The 15,918-nt window shown below is 39.6% G+C and overlaps 2 protein-coding genes across 4 annotated transcripts in view; both read right to left on the reverse strand.

Annotated features, from left to right (window-relative positions):
* The window catches only part of LOC111321847 (uncharacterized), a 27,141-nt gene extending 24,636 nt beyond the window's left edge, over nucleotides 1-2,505 (reverse strand). The window contains exon 1 of one of the 2 annotated variants that reach the window (XM_022924827.2): nucleotides 2,354-2,505. The gene's annotated coding sequence lies outside the window, so the exon portion shown is untranslated. The remainder of the gene's footprint in view (nucleotides 1-2,353) is intronic. The other variant, XM_088743863.1, reaches the window with a different exon arrangement.
* Nucleotides 2,506-7,202: 4,697 nt separating this feature from the next.
* LOC111321853 (RILP-like protein 1) lies at nucleotides 7,203-15,901 on the reverse strand. 2 transcript variants are annotated; one of them, XM_022924835.2, is made up of 6 exons: nucleotides 15,373-15,898; nucleotides 13,143-13,263; nucleotides 11,367-11,497; nucleotides 9,301-10,046; nucleotides 8,946-9,035; nucleotides 7,203-8,208 (listed from the first exon to the last, which is right to left on the reverse strand). In XM_022924835.2, exons 1-6 carry the CDS (start codon nucleotides 15,631-15,633, stop codon nucleotides 8,175-8,177), a joined length of 1,383 nt encoding a protein of 460 aa, XP_022780570.1. In that variant the 5' UTR covers nucleotides 15,634-15,898; the 3' UTR covers nucleotides 7,203-8,174. The 2 variants fall into 2 exon arrangements, with proteins under 2 accessions (XP_022780570.1, XP_088598401.1); XM_088742275.1 differs by lacking the exon at nucleotides 7,203-8,208 and having other exon boundaries at nucleotides 8,942-9,035; nucleotides 15,373-15,901.
* Between the last annotated feature and the right edge of the window lie 17 nt (nucleotides 15,902-15,918).

Genomic DNA, 15,918 nt, shown 5'->3' on the forward strand with positions numbered 1-15,918 from the left:
GATCTAAGTTTAATTGGTCGATAAGATTATCGTGTTGCAACAAATTGAAGAATCGGTCAAAACAATAACTTCGATCTTAGACAGACAATTCCCTTCGAGAAGTCCTTCACTAGCCTGAATAGACGGCCACCCCCCTTTAAAATCTACAGACTCGAGGTCAGTTAATTAGCTTTTAGCTAACACGATTTTGTTGGTTACCGGTAGTACAATGATCTCTCTTGAAGTATGTGAGCATTCGTCGAATACCTGTTAAAATCCGCGTCCGTCATAAATCGAATTTCTGCAAGCTTAATGAAGTGATGTTTTGCGCATCCAGAATTTCGATATGTATCCAGTTACACGATAAGAGCTACATTCTTGGTGTTCCTAATCAGAAGAGTCCCGGGGGGACCGGAGGAACCCATTCCGTTATTGAAATTTTAGCTAGGTTCCTCTCGAAACGGCTGCCTTTCTAGGCATACTGTACAAAATTGCATAAGCCGGATTTCACAATGAGAAGGGTATTAAAGAAAAGGGAAATCTACCACACGGATAGACTCTTGTTATCTTTCCTAGGGTGCAGAAAAGGGTAGCACTTTGTTTCGAAGGGATGTGGATGGTAAACCGGCTTTCCACTTCTCCATTAGTAGTTGGATATCGATCGGATCTGAGGGGGGACCAATATAAAACTTAGCTGATTCCCCCCCCGGGTCTAAGAGGACATATGACCTGAACGGGATTACTTCGGCCACTATCAACAAGTTTTCCGTTTGAATATTCGTGGTTGTAAGTTTTCCACATTTTTTGCAAATTGGCCAACGCAGTAAAAATACCAATCATTTTTGCCTTACCCTAGACCTTTTCAACAAAGAGGTATTTTTATATTTTAGCTTTTCATGCGCGTGTGTTCCACAATTAGTCGACCGAAATCCGCCCCCATAAACAGTACAATGGGCTTTGGCAAGTGTTTGATCGCCGGAAATGAGCATTAAAAACCGAGACAGACAGAGTTTTAATCTCATTCAAGCGTGGATTTCGACAAATTATTTTCATAACGAAGAGGGGGGGTGGGTGCTAATACCAGACAGATGTGAATTTCTGAGATCGCAATGTACCGGTATTGCTTCTTTGCTGTTTCCTACGGCACTCATCTAACTCGTGATATCGAAATCATGAATATAGTTGTTTTCGAGAATATTGGTTGTAGGTTAAAATTACCTCTGACGCAAACGCTTTTCCTTCATACGAAAAGTAAACATTATTCTTAGGAGACTAAAAGTGTTTAACTCGAATTAACCGGCCCGTTTGACTAAGTAGGAAATCATTTCAACTGATAGAAAGACACAAATAGGGTTATACACGTTATTTTTGTCTTAACAGTCTGTGGCCCTAACCGCGTCTTGATACGAAAACATAGTGCTATTATTGAGCCTGGAATATTGAATAAACAGAGCGTGATTATCTGAACACTCGTTCTTAATCAATTCGTGATGTATGTTGACGTGATTTGCAGTAATTTCTTGGTAGTACAATCGAGTTAGCACATGGCGCTCTTTATGCCCCACCACACTACCCAAGATCGAAACAAACCGGGCTCACATTGTTAAGTGTATATACAAAATGATTTGTCCTAAATGTTCCAAAGAGGGACTTGCCATTACACTCGGACACATCCAAGGCCTGTAGATGGTTACTAACCTCTCAGTTGTCGTTTATTGTGCAAGATTTGGATGATTCTTCGCAAAATCACGCTTGGAATTTATCAATTGTGTAATGCGTGAGATTAGTGTCGTATGGGAGTCAGCGCCGTCGATCAAGCACAATAATCGAGAACGATACTCACATTGAGCTCGTTAGAGAGAAGATGAAAGTCAAAAGTATTTCGGTTGGAACACCTACCTACCAGTAGACTCAGTAACTTACTACAGTATCTACCACATAATTGTGTTGTTTACTTCGATATCACCACCCTGAGGAAGTATTTTTGTCGGAATCACGAGTAGCGACTAAAGTGTGTCTCGAAGAGATGTCGGGGTAACGAAGCTTGCTTCAGATAACCCTCACAGTTAGTTCAGTTAATTTTTTTTTTTTTTTTTCGTATCACAACGATTGAATACCAATTTCCGGATAAACCCTCATGGACTAAACACTTGTTGTGTACCTACAGCGGTAAACAAAGTAAATCGCTAACCAAACCCGGCACTGATGCAAATAATTTCGTCGATATTAAATTTTTTTTCAGTTCGATTCTTCGATATACAGTTTCGAAACGCGTATTATGCCAAATTTACGCAATCGAAACATGATATGACGATTGAACCTTACATTAAATTCTCAATGAAATGCATCAATAAAGGAAAAGAAATAAACTCACCGATGTTGCCAGTGGAGCTTCATCACTGCTGTGTTGATTTTCTGTGGTCAAACGACGAAATAGGTTTTGCTTTTCATCCTCCAGGGCTTCGTGGATCAGAAACGTCTTTATCAATTTTCAGAACATAAACCTTTTCACGCAAGAACTCTACTGTTTCGGCGAGATACTAGCTAAACGATTATGGCAGCCGTAAACCACGTTCAAGTTACAAATCTATGACGTACCGTAATACAAGACGACCTATGTGTTGAATGATGATAAATCTTTGGATTTTTTGGGATCATACCAGTCGTAACCGGAAAGCATGCAAAACATTTCCACCAAGCGCATTATTAGTGATAAAGAGTTACCGGCTAAAAGCAGGCTTAAAAATATCAACCTTCAATGTTATTTTACGGAAAGTTGCTCCGGTTTTCTTGGTGTGAATGACCCTTGCGTGCCTTTTTCTGTCTCTTAGCTCGCGGCAACGAAAGATGATCTTCCTAAATTGAAATAATTACATATTGTATCGAGGGCCAGACTGTCTAGACTTTCTTTGTAATAGAGACTACAATACAAACAAGTTGTTGATAGCCTCTTCATTCTTACACTTCTCACAGTAGCAGGTAATGTCCTTTTGCTAGTCTACCACAGGGGGAGACCTGCTTCTCACATTGCGTGATCGAACGCCCCTGATGTTGATAAGTTCGTGTCATCGACCGCAGGAGAAAGGCGCAAAAGCTACTTTGCTTGACCGCGGGCGAACACAGGAACAGAAGCACACGTGCGAAATATGATTACGGAGAAACAATCAGAGACAGTGATTTAAAATACTCCAGCTGTGGTCTCCTCGACTTGAACAGCTTTCTGAAAGGAGTTACATAAGTCACAGGTTATTTAAAAATCCTCGTCAGATAAGTACCACATTCTTGGCTGTCTCCATTCCTTGATATTTATATGAAGGGAGCCCCTATTCTAAACAGGTGATACCTTTTTCAAATGCTGGGTCAGGAGTTCCTAGCATTGCCTCATTCAAATATTTGACAGTCAGTCTTGGCGACATTTAAGATAGCATCTCCTTTGGGCAGCAGTTAAACTTCTTGTAATCCGCAGACTTTATTTTCTTAAGTCACACGTTGCTCTTGTTTAGATACTCACCGAGGAAAAACCGGCGGACATGAAAACAAGTGTTAAGTTGGATTTCCACGGTTGTGCTTTTATCCACGCACGTGAACGCGCGTCAAAAAGATTATGTTCGTTGAAATGAACATTTTAATACGTGCGTAAACGCAGCCATTGTTTAAACGCTGTCATATTTCCACCTCCACTTGTTTTTCAACTCACGTTGCAATGGCGAGAGCGCACAGAGAAGTTGAACGTGCGTGGGCCTGCGTTTTTCGCACGCGGAAAAAAAAGGCGTGGTATTGCTTTCTTACGCGGCAAAAGAAATTGCTCACGCAAGTTTTCTTTACGCGCGTTTTACTACTTACGCAAAAAATTACGCGACACTGGAAATTCACCTTTACCCTCTCTTATGTTGACCGAATGAACGTAGTGTGTCAGATAAACATGACGCGATGATGATTACTTTCATCAGTTTCATCTCTAAGTTTATGATTCACAGTGTTCCGACTTCCTGGACATGAAAAATAACTTCTCCGCCCCGGTTCGCACGACACAGCAAAGCCTGCAACTTGTGCGAGGATAATTAACAAATGGTAAACATTTGTTTTATAACATAACATTGATACATTGTAGCTAAAGAGTTCCCTCTTATTTAACAAATCTTACGCGACCAGAAAAAACAAGCGCGCGCGGAAAAATAGTCTTTAACAAATGGTAAACACCACAGCGTACACTATTGAGTTATGGATGCACGCGGGTGGTTGCTAAGCATGAAAGAAGCGTAAGAGTCGCTCGAGGCGATAGCCGAGAGCGACTCTAGCTTCTTGAGTGCTTAGCAAACCTCCCAAGTGCATCCATAACTCAATAGTGTACGCTGTGGTGTTTACCATTTGTTTTATAACATAACATTGATACACTGTAGCTAAAGAGTTTCCTTTTATTTAACAAATCTTAAGTGACCAGAAAAAACTAGCGCGCGCGGAAAAATAGTCTTTGCATTTGCTCACGTCAGTAGCGTACACCCATGGGCAAAATGGGGGACGCTAAATTGACCAATCAGAGCGCACGCTTTACGTTGGTTATGTTATAATTGCATTTGCTCACGTCAGCAGCGTACACCCATGGGCAAATGGGGGACGCTAAATTAACCAATCAGAGCGCGCGCTTTACTTTGGTTATGTTATAATTTTGGTTTGAAAATTTATGACGCGAGACTGAATGCTCGCATGAAGAACAGAGCATGAGACACAAGTGCGGGTCGGTGCAGGTGTGTCTGAGATTAAAATCCTTTTACAAACCCGGGAAAGGGGTCAGTTTCGGATCTTATGAAATCCGGAATTGAATTAAGGTATGAACCTGCTCAAAGAGATAAAGCAACAACGATAACGACAAGTTAAGGCATTTGATAAGAGTGCACCCCTCAGGCTCTTGGGTATTTTTTCAGTTCTTTACCCTGTAATCAGTATGTTTTTCTTTTGCTCAAAGGTTCACTGCACGTTATACCTTTAATTGCGTAAAACTTGTACTCTTGCGAATTCACCTCTATTCATGAACAGACTGACCGATTGACTGCAAACAGTTAATGGTTTGAACCCGGGGGTATCATTTGAAATGTAGTCTGATCGTCTAGATGAGGGTTATCATTGACTTACGAAGTACCCTACTCACTGAGACTCTGCGCAATGCCTGACCTACAACAATAACTATTTTTAACGACTGACTCTGGAGAACTCCTTTGCTTACTTAAAAAAGACTTCCCTTCAACAGGTGTCAACTACTACCAGCACCATACAAACGACTTGTTCACGACGCTTACACCCCAAACGGACCGAACAGAATCACCAAACATCACTGACGAACTAAACTGACCAATCATGACCGACTTATACAACTCGAGTCTTACAGCCAATAGCATCACGGCTAAACTGACCAATCAGTTTACACGAGCCGGACTTAGAAGATTCGACTGACTACAAATCTTCACTTAGCTCTGATGATGACTTCCGCTCAGGTTGCTGAAACGACAACAGTCCTTCTCAGGACTGCACTCACCCGAACGATCAGATTACACGCTCAGACTGACTCCAGGAAGTTAAGTAGCCTAGAATACGTACAATATACATATCTTATTAACCAAGTGCGAGGGCCGTACTGGGAGAATATCGGCCCGAGGTCTTGACAGTACGGACCGAGCGCAGCGAGGTCCGTACAAAAAAGACCGAGGGCCGATATTCTTCCAGTACGGTCCCGAGCAAGCTTGGTTAATAAGAGATGTATTGTACGACTGAAGTTCAAAGGGACACAAGTGCGGTTTCATTCGGGACCATTCGGGACAGTGCCCGGTCCAATACTGAGAGAATATTGACCGGCAATAGAGCATTTTGATTGGTTGATTTTAGTTATTGGCCCTCTGACTGCCCGAGTCGTGTAATAATTAGATTTAAATCAAGTTTCATTTTTTTTTATATTCAGTCTTGCGCAAGGAGCTAGCGAATAAAAACCATACCTTGGTAATATTTTGCCAACATGTTTATTATAAAAAATGAACTCTCCGAAATTGAAGAACCTTTAGTTCAAACAACTATTCTCAAAGTTGAATTGCCGGTTCTGAGTAGAAATATAGCCATCGTTTGACAAAAATATATTCATTAACGATACAAAATCAAAAAAGCTTCACGAGAGAGATTTTTATCATTATTGATGATTAATCAGATCATATAACATAAATTTGTACTTCAGTTACAACCTGGTAATTAAAATGCCTGGATTAAAGCTAATCGAATTTTGGACCACTTTGAATGCTGGATTTCAGTTTTAAAGCGGCATCCTTACATATTTGACCTGTTATAAAAATATAGTAGGAGTATTCTTAATTACATACATGAATCTTCTTCGTCGAAAATTAAGCGATTCGTCGACGTATCAGTTCCAGTGATAAGAAAATTATATCCAATGTCATCAGAAACATATTATTGGTCTCGGATGACTTCAAGAAAATTTGACAAAGTAAGACTTGTTATCTTTCTAAGTCCGCTAGTTACTTCACCCCATGCTGTTAAGTACTGTCCGAGCTTGGTAAATAGATACAAGTATGTATATGAGAACGATCCTTCGCAGTAAAGCACTATTTGAGCAATAGTGAAAATCAGACCTGAAAAAAATTTCAGGCCTGTACGGGATTCGAACCACTGACCTCTGCGATACTAGTGCAGCGCTCTACCAATTTATTGGTAGAGCGCTGCACTAGTATCGCAGAGGTCAGTGGTTCGAATCCCGTACAGGCCTGAAATTTTTTTCAGGTCTGATTTTCACTATTGCTCAAATAGTGCTTTACTGCGAAGGATCGTTCTCATATACGTCTCATAACCGCAGTTCACACATATGTTTCATATGTTTGTTGTTGTTAGATACAAGTATGTTATATTGGAAGCGAATATACTGTCCTGAAATAGAATAGAAAATATCGAAGGCTCTTACAAAATCAAGATACTAGGTTTGCTTCAGCAGTAATATTTTTAAATTGAGCGTGAGAAAAGTCTAAGATTGCATGAGCTTTCCTTAACTTGGCGCTGTTAAAATCACCCCAATATCGCAACCAATCAGAAGTAGAGGTAAAACCATTCGTGCTTTCGTTATTTGCGTTTTCCCGCGCTATTAGTGCTTTGCTTAGTTTTTTTCGTTGAGTTCTGATTGGCTCATAATGATATCTTCCTTTGCTCTGAGTGGTCGTTGCGATTCGCTGTAATTATTTTAGTTTTCTTTTCGCTGAATCGAATTGCACTCTTACGATTAACATATTTTTATGAAATTTAAAGTGCTACTGCGACCAAAAATGCGCCTTTTCTTTTCTCCTCAGAGGTTGAAAGTAACTACCCTAAGTAACAAATTTGCCAAATCTTAAGGCAAAACTCCATCGGGAAGTAATATTATTTTCCCTGTAGATTCGCGATCTAAACGGCCGCCATTCTTCGAACTATAGAACTCCGTGCGAAGAAGAAGAAACTGGGTCGAGAACGGAAGTGACGTCAACGACTCAACAAACGTGGCCAGTTTGGTATGCCGAGAGAGAGTTGTTTTTCTGGTTCCGCAAGAAAGAAGGAATAAAATTCGAAAGAATTGTTCCCCAGCTTTCTTTTGCGTATTTCTTGTAAAGGCATGCCTTCGCGGCGTTGCCTAAGTGAGTCGATGACGTCACAACTAAAACCACTGTAGTTATTTTCGCGGGCTCTCCAGTGTGTTATTCGAGCAATAGCGGAAGAAATTTTAATGTCTTCGCGGCGCTGTTTTTAAGGAATAACGTTGTCAAATTTGAGAAAATTACGCTTATTCTTATAGTTTAGGGTCTAAATGTGAAGTTAACACCAGAAAATTGGGAAAATAAAATGCAAAAATTTCGTCGCAGTAGCACTTTAAGCTTGTGCTTGTGCTACTTTGTGATTAGGAGGAGGGGGGCACAATAATCGGTAACTACCAGGAGCCCATCACTTGATGGGATCCTGTAACTACCTAATGTTTTCACGAACAACTCTGGTTTTTCCGCGCTCAGACTGCTGGGGATGAAAAAAAAAAAACAAGTTTTCTGAATACTCATGAAGAAACAATTAGTAGAAGTCTCCCAGCACACGATACAATTCATTGGCATTCCCATCATGCATCAGCATATGGCTGACAGGGAGCATTATTTGTTATTTGTAATTTCTTTCTAATTAATAATCAGTTAATAGTCTCCTTTTCTAGTAAAGATGCTGAAGCTGAAAAAGAAAAAAAATATCAGAAGTTATTTCTAACGCAGTTCTAAGTAATTCATAACCGCAACACATATTTGGTACCTGTATAGCGGATTGGGTAATTTAAAACATTGTCGTATATTACATATAAATATCGGTATTTGAGCAACTACGCACCTACCCCTTCCCTAACTTAACATTATCCCTGCCTCGTTGTCAATTGTCGACTTAGGGGAGGGATGGATGCGCAGTTTCTTAGATACTGACCAGTGCACCCACATTGCTATAATATTTCACTAAACTTGACTTATAACAGCCTTTTCGTTTTTCTATCCTGGGTTTTATTGTGTTCTGTTTCTGTTTAAACCCTTTATATTTATTGACTCTCTCATAGCATTGTCCACTCAAGCCATTTGGGTAAAATACATGAGTTTAGGTTTAGGTTTAGAATGCTGAGTAAATACGTGTCAATAAACTGGTCTTCTCTGCGATAAAAATTTGCTTTATATGGTTTAATATTTCATTACTAACTACTTCTTAGGACAAGTCTGAAGTGGAAGCCGTATCCTCGCCCTAGTCCCCATTAGAGCGCTCAGCTTCAGGGATTGGGGCGAGATGACGACTGACAATTCAGATTTCTCACTGACCCCCAAAGCAAATATTGAATACTCAATTATCGTTACATCTCTTTATACGAGGGAGGGGTGGGTGAGGAATAGCTCAACTCTGTGTGCTAATACGAAGAATATTGACAAACTCACATTCTTGATATCCCCGATTCCTCACGCCTTGACGCTCTCCTGGGTGACGTGTTATTACTTGAGTAATCGTATGTTTCTTCCTCAGTATACCTTGAAATCGGAAAGAAAAAACCCCAAATAAATACATAATCACTTGTTTATTTGAACTGCATAGTAGTGAATGAAGACGAGAGTGATCCTTGCATTAGTGAACGGTACATGAAGTAGTAGTGCGAACCAACGAAATGACATGCTCCCAGTTGGCTCGTCAGTTCAGTTGTTAGAGCACTACACCAGTATCGCATATTGTATCATAATATTAAATAAGTGAAGGAGTCAGACTATTACACAAAGCTCAGTAATGTTTGTTTCTTACCCGGGTTTGTATATTTTCAACTCATCCTGCAGCGCAAACACCTGTTCTTTTAAGTTGTTCCTTTCTGTTAAAACCTCCAGCATCTCTGCTTTTGTGTAACGTGGTCTGTTTGGATCTTTATTTCCGTTTTCTGCTCGTGACTGGCTGTCTTTCTTTTCCGTATCTCCTTCCTTCGACGTTTCTCTGATTTGCACTTCCTTCGACGTTCGACCAACAAATTCCCATTCATTGTCCCCAATCTCTTCTCCATCATCTCCAATTTGTTTCACAAGCACTTGCACCTCTTTCCTTTCAATCTGCCCTTTCGGCTCCATTTTATCATGAGGACTTCCCTTTTCGTTATTATTACACTTGTCTTCCTCTTCTCTACCTTCTTCCTCAATTACAAGACGCGGTGGTTTTGGAGGAGGGACTTCTGTGCTGAATTCTACGGTTTCGGAATTTCCGTTGAAAGTTTTCATTGTATCTTCAGCTTTATCTTCCCTGTCTTTCCCGTTCTCTGTACCATGATTTTCGAGCGGCTGTTGACTGTGGCCGTTCATAAATTGTTCCACACTTTCAGCTTCCTCGCCCATGTCGCTTTCGTCGCTCTCTGCCTGAGATTCGGCCTTGAGTCTAAGTGCTCGCAGCTCTGTTTGAAGCTCTGCTTTCTCTTTCGCCAAATCGTGTATTCGGTCCTTACTGGCACCCAGAGTTTTTCTGACACCTTCGTTAATGTTAGTCAGCCTTACTATTTGTTCCTCTACCTGTAAGGTACGAAATTCGCGCTAAAAAAAATCTCCTGGCATAACTAAAAGGCATAACCCCCCCGATCAAAGGAAAGTTGAGTGAAATGGATGAGCAAGGTCAAGAAACAACCTGAAACAAATTTCTCTGAATTTTTCTGCCCCTTGTTTGAATATCAAATTCTCTCTATCTTAATAATCCCTTCAAACGATTCTTCGAGAAGTTTGTTACTGATTCGTTCAAAGCAGAATAAAGGGGCCATCCTGTACACTTCCGAACTGAAAAATGTTTATAGTCTATCGTTTTGTTTATTTTCGCGCGAAGGACTTGTCATCATTAACAATTATTCCGTTTCTTCCTAATAACAGTCCACGTCATTCCAAACAACGCTCACATTCCAAAGACATACTAAATAATTGTCATAAATTTTCCTTTTACCTTGACTAGCGAGAGCGTTCGATGGAATAAGTGAGAAGATGCGCGAAATACAGTTAGGAGAAGAAAGCAACGATTTCGCACAGTAGTCCTTCCATCCGCTTCCCTCCCATCCGCTTCCCTCCCATCCACTTCCCTCCCATCCGCTTCCCTCCCATCCGCTTCCTACAAAAAGGCTCGCCAGCAGAGATAAAATATCTTGAAGAGCTTTCCGGTTCTTGCAGCTCATTTGTGAAGAGGTTAAGAAGAATCAATCCGAATAGCCAGACATTTCTGTTTGTTGATGCTTTGTTGAAAATTCAACGTCTACCAACGTCACATGGGCGTTTGCAGGATTTTCTAGAATTGGGAAATCCTAAGCTAACGTGTCACTAATCATGATCGAGGGCCTCGTTCGAGAGACCAGTGTTGAAGAAAAAAGACTCAAACTACATAAAAAATTCCTTATCACTGCGTTGGACACGAAATTATGTGGACTTAAAATCGCACAGTAAGACTTTCTACCCAGTAAAAGGCAAGAAGTTTCTGATCGCGTGATAATCGCGCCGACATTCCCTGGACTTTCACGACTTGGAAAATTCCGGAATGTCCTCGACAGTTTATCAAGTTAGCTCGAAATTTCCGAGACTCAACTCGAGCCTCGATCCATAGAGTCATCGAAAGTCGAGAATCGAGTTTCGTTTTCTGTTGACAAAAACGGAGTTACAGGCAATTTTCCTCCACCACCCCCCCCCCCTGTATTGCTTCCCTCGACAAGCTGACCCAATTTTTCACCAAATTTGAAACTCTTTGTACATGACCTCCTACTTATCATCCTAATTCGTTTACGTGACTCGCGTGCACGTGCTAACCGCGAGAGCTCACAAATCACGCAGGTCACGCAAAGTGTATAAGCGTTAGCATACCGCATCAAGGTCGTTTCTTAAGCTGTCGATCTCCATGTTTTTACTTCGTATGGCGTCTCTCTGATTGTCGATCGTCTCTTTCATTTTTTGCATCAATTCTGCGTCCCCAGGTGCACTAATGTATGCCGTTGCTGTAAATAAATCATCCATCTGTGTGGTTATTAAAAATCTATATGATGGAAAGAGGTCATTAACCCTTAACTTTACACCCTGACATCAGTATAGAAATTATTCCTACTGTTCCCTATACATATTTCCAATAAATATTCTCCAGAAGAATTTTTTTTTGACGGTCAAGAGCTTCCTTAGTTGGTGATCATTTGTTTTTTTACTCTTGTGACCTAAATGTGTGATTCAAGGGGGTAATACTGTAAGGAAAAATTTAATGCTAGACCCTCTTAGAGGTTGAAGGGTTCAACTTCAAAGGAAACTAGCTGGAAAACCATTGCTGCTTAATCCTGTTTGAGAATCACACGATGAAACTATTACCCTAAAATAATCATGTAGATGCAAAGGCTTTGATTGGTTGAGTATCATTATCAGCAACATACATGCAAGGTGAAAGAAATATGAACCCTTAAAACCCATGTACAGTAATTCTTATTAGAATCAAGGAAGTGATCACCAAACTAAAATTCTCCTCCTTGTTGGCACCTAAAGGAAATGTTTAGAGAAAGTTGTGGAGAATATGGACGCTAATGATACAGTGGAAAGGGTTAACGACCAACTATTAAAATGATCAATGCACCATATCTTGATACAGCTGTAATTCTTATGATGAAACAAATCACTCTCTTCAGACAGGGAAAAGTTTCTCAGATCAACCCCTTGAGTTTGTCTCAAGAAATGCACTTAAATCTGCACTTCATATAAATCAAAGGCAATCACTGAAACAAGGATAATTAATACACATTTTTTGCAACTGTCAGTCAGCATACCATAGGCATGATTCATTATTGTGAACTTGAAGCATTGAAACCACAGATCATTAAAAAAAGGAGTTCTTAGTTGACCCTATGACAAGTAAATGTTATCTTTACAACTCAGGGGAGTCCTTAAAAGCCTACCAGAGTTCATTCTGGTTTCTTTAGCCTGATATGGCCAGAAGCACAAATAATATTTCCATACCCCTAGACAAGTTGCCTGCCATCACAAATATCCTTCCCCCCCCCCCCCTACCAATAACTGTTGTCCTCCAGGGCTCAGTTCAAATAGCAATTAGTCCTGACCCAGGGTTAAATTTTAATTCAGGTTATTCCTTTTTTTAAAGCCTTCTAGAATAATTCTCTCTACTCCTTTTAAAGCATCCAATGATTTTAGACAAAAGGAATTATACTTATTTTTTGTTTTTGTTTTAAGCTTTCAGATCTGAAATAAAATTTCATGTTAACCCAGGGTTATCTTAACCCAGCTTTGAACAACCAGATCCAGACCCCTCAGTCCAGATCAATCACCTACTCCCTTTATATCTCATCAGTGAACAAAACAGAATTTTTCCTCACAATCTCAATACAATATCAAGCAGGCTAGTGATGGGAATAGAAAAAAAAATCCAATTAGGGAATTATTAAATGATCCAATACCAAACTGTCCAAACTAACATCATAGGAATTGTATATATCAGACAGTACGACGAGTTTCTAATCAGATCTTGGAAGCAAAGGGCTAAATCACATGACCACCATGTTTCCCAAAAGAACACAGAGAAGGGGGAGGTGCAGTCTAGAGAGGAACACTTCCCCTGGTAAACTCTGTCTCTATGTTATGAGCTCTCACCTGGTTGAGTATTAATTGATACTTGAAACTCCATTCTCAATTTCTTGTTTTCTTCTTGTAGTTTTATTAACATGGCTTTTAGGTTGTCTGTTTCTCCTGTTGCAGATATTTGATAAAGCTCCTGAGAGATAAAATTCAAGATGAACAAAATCAATCTTGGTCTTCATTCTAGTATACATTTGAACAAAATAGAACTTATTTCAACAAAACACCAAATTTTATCATAATGTAATCAAGTAATGTCTTGCAAAAAATGAATTTCACCAACTTAAATTTGATTGGCTTGCTGTGCTCCTTTTTTGAAAATCTTAGGCTTGCATAAAAATATTGGTTACACCATCTGAGAGAGTTTTAATTTCATCTCACACAACAATATCAGGTTTATAAAAATTATATTCCGTGGACCCTGACTACATGTAGATTTTCAAAACTTGATACACATTTCACTGACTTCTACCCCTAAAAAAGTTTCTTTTATTAATAACTGAGATCGCTCATTTCATTTTTAAACATAGGGTCACCCCATAAAAAGCTTTTCCTAAATTATCTTCCCTTTCATAAAGTGAGTTAATGGGCCAGAGAAAGTAATGAACTAACCCAAACATTTCTAATATAATTCACACACTAGAAAATAAAGCATAGCTATTTCTCTTTAATTTTTAATCAACTACATTGAGAAAGTAAATTAAGTTCACTGTTATATTTTGCTGGTCAGACAGTATCAAATAATCTAGAATATTTTTCCTTTTTCATTCCCCCCCCCCCCACCTTCCCCCACCACCAAAAAAAAAAAAAAAAACATAGGTTAAGTGATGAGAAATGGAACATTATATCAGGATGGGTTCTTAGCAGGCCTTGCAGTTGCTAAGGTAACCTGTAATGTCAAAAACACAATTAGCAAGTTTGCCATCAACTACACATTCGTAAGACACCACTTTTGCACCGAAACCACATAACTAAAGGGTGATATAATTGATAATACTGGTCAGTCATTACCAAGTATTCTCTATGTCAGCTATTGGTTATTATTATTATTATTATTATTAATATTATTATTATTATTATTGGTTATTATTATTGGTTAGTATTCTCTATGTCAGCTATTGGTTATGTCTAATGTTTTATTAGAATGAAACGCCTCTTTCCGCAGAGTGTTAACTGTAATTTCAGCAGTCGAACGATCTTTTATGTCAAACCTGACCAAGGTTACAGATGAATATTTCCCTGTCATTATGCTGTTATTCAGGTTCGAGCTTACACAAAAGACGTCACATAGAATTGAGCACAAACGAGGCTGGAGTCATTGCTTATAAACCGCATCTTACTTTTTCCCTGAACAAAGTCTATTGCGAGTGCAAATTACTTGGCCTTTACTCAGTCTGAACCTAATAAACAATTGTCAATTAAACCATGCAAAGTATCACTTCAATGAACTTGGCAGGAAACGCACACTTCATCAGATTCCAAAGCACGGTCCTGAATTTCTTAAGAATGGGAAACAATTTCACCATTAAAAATTTTGACACTTGGCGCTGCTCCAGGGAGAATAAGGGACAAGTCCTAAACTCGAGCCAGACGAATACCGCGTAATTGATTTCCGAATATTGGTTATGGTCCATTATTTTTCATTATGATCGTCGCAGGCTCCTAATCGACTCCATATGCAGACCTCCTGAGATACACTTGAATACAAAACAACAAAATATCAGCATGTGATATGAAATTTGGCAGTCGAACTACCTTTACGCAGTAAAGTATTCTCGAACCTTCCGAAAGCTATCTGTTAGTTTATGTGTGAAATTATCTATGGATGCCAGAATTCGGTTTCGATTGCACGTTATCTTACAGTCGATCGCTGTATTTTACGGTAGAGTGAGTTCTTGCTGCGGCTTTTTCCGATCCTTTGATATTGCGAACAGTGCAATCCTAGTTAAACACGCGTGTACATTCCTTGAGGTCAACTTTCTCAAAACAACAACTTGTTGCTTTCTTGGAATTAATATATCTCAAGTGTCCCATTTAAAAATTAACCAGCCACACAGTTTTAAATCTTTCTCCATTTCACCAACCTCAGCTTATTTTGCACCCTAATTTTAAGACGAGGTTAAATGAAGTAAATCAAGCTCCATAAGTAAACAAATCATCTCTGTGCGACAAGTAGTGCAAGATGAAAAGAAGCCACATTGATTGCTCATTTCGCGCCTTTACGCAGGCGAGCAATAATACTTACTTCGTCTAATTTTCTCCGCTGGCTCGCTTCTCGCTTTATATCCAAGTAAAGCCGTTCATTTTCAAGTTTCAGCTCCGCAATTTCCAATTTATCCTTTTCCTTTTCCCCAACAACGATCTCCAGTTTCTCTAACACTCGAATGACTTTGGGCATCAAATCCATCACTGCGTCGTGCCCAAAACGGTCGATAATTTTCTCGATGTCTTGTCCGATCAGAGAAGCATCTTCATAAACGTCAGCAGTAGTAATTTCAGCAGCCATGATGTCAAAAAACGATGATGTACTCCTGAATGGCCTCTTAATGAGTAATGGGTTTTAGGGCGAAGCTCTGATACATGTGTCGTAACAAATAAAAGCAAGGCGGATATCAACAATTATAGGCACAACTGATATTTTATCTGTAAGTCGGCCGTCTTGCCACCCCGAAGAACTTTTTTAGTCCTAACCCAACAGCTTCCGAATTAAATAACCATGAACCTGTGAGAAACCTTTTTTCAACAACTCCCGTTTCATAGTTTTGGGTTTCACTTCCTGCGAGAGTTTCAC

This window comes from Stylophora pistillata, chromosome 13 (assembly GCF_964205215.1).
Source record: "Stylophora pistillata chromosome 13, jaStyPist1.2, whole genome shotgun sequence".
Lineage (NCBI taxonomy): Eukaryota > Metazoa > Cnidaria > Anthozoa > Scleractinia > Pocilloporidae > Stylophora > Stylophora pistillata.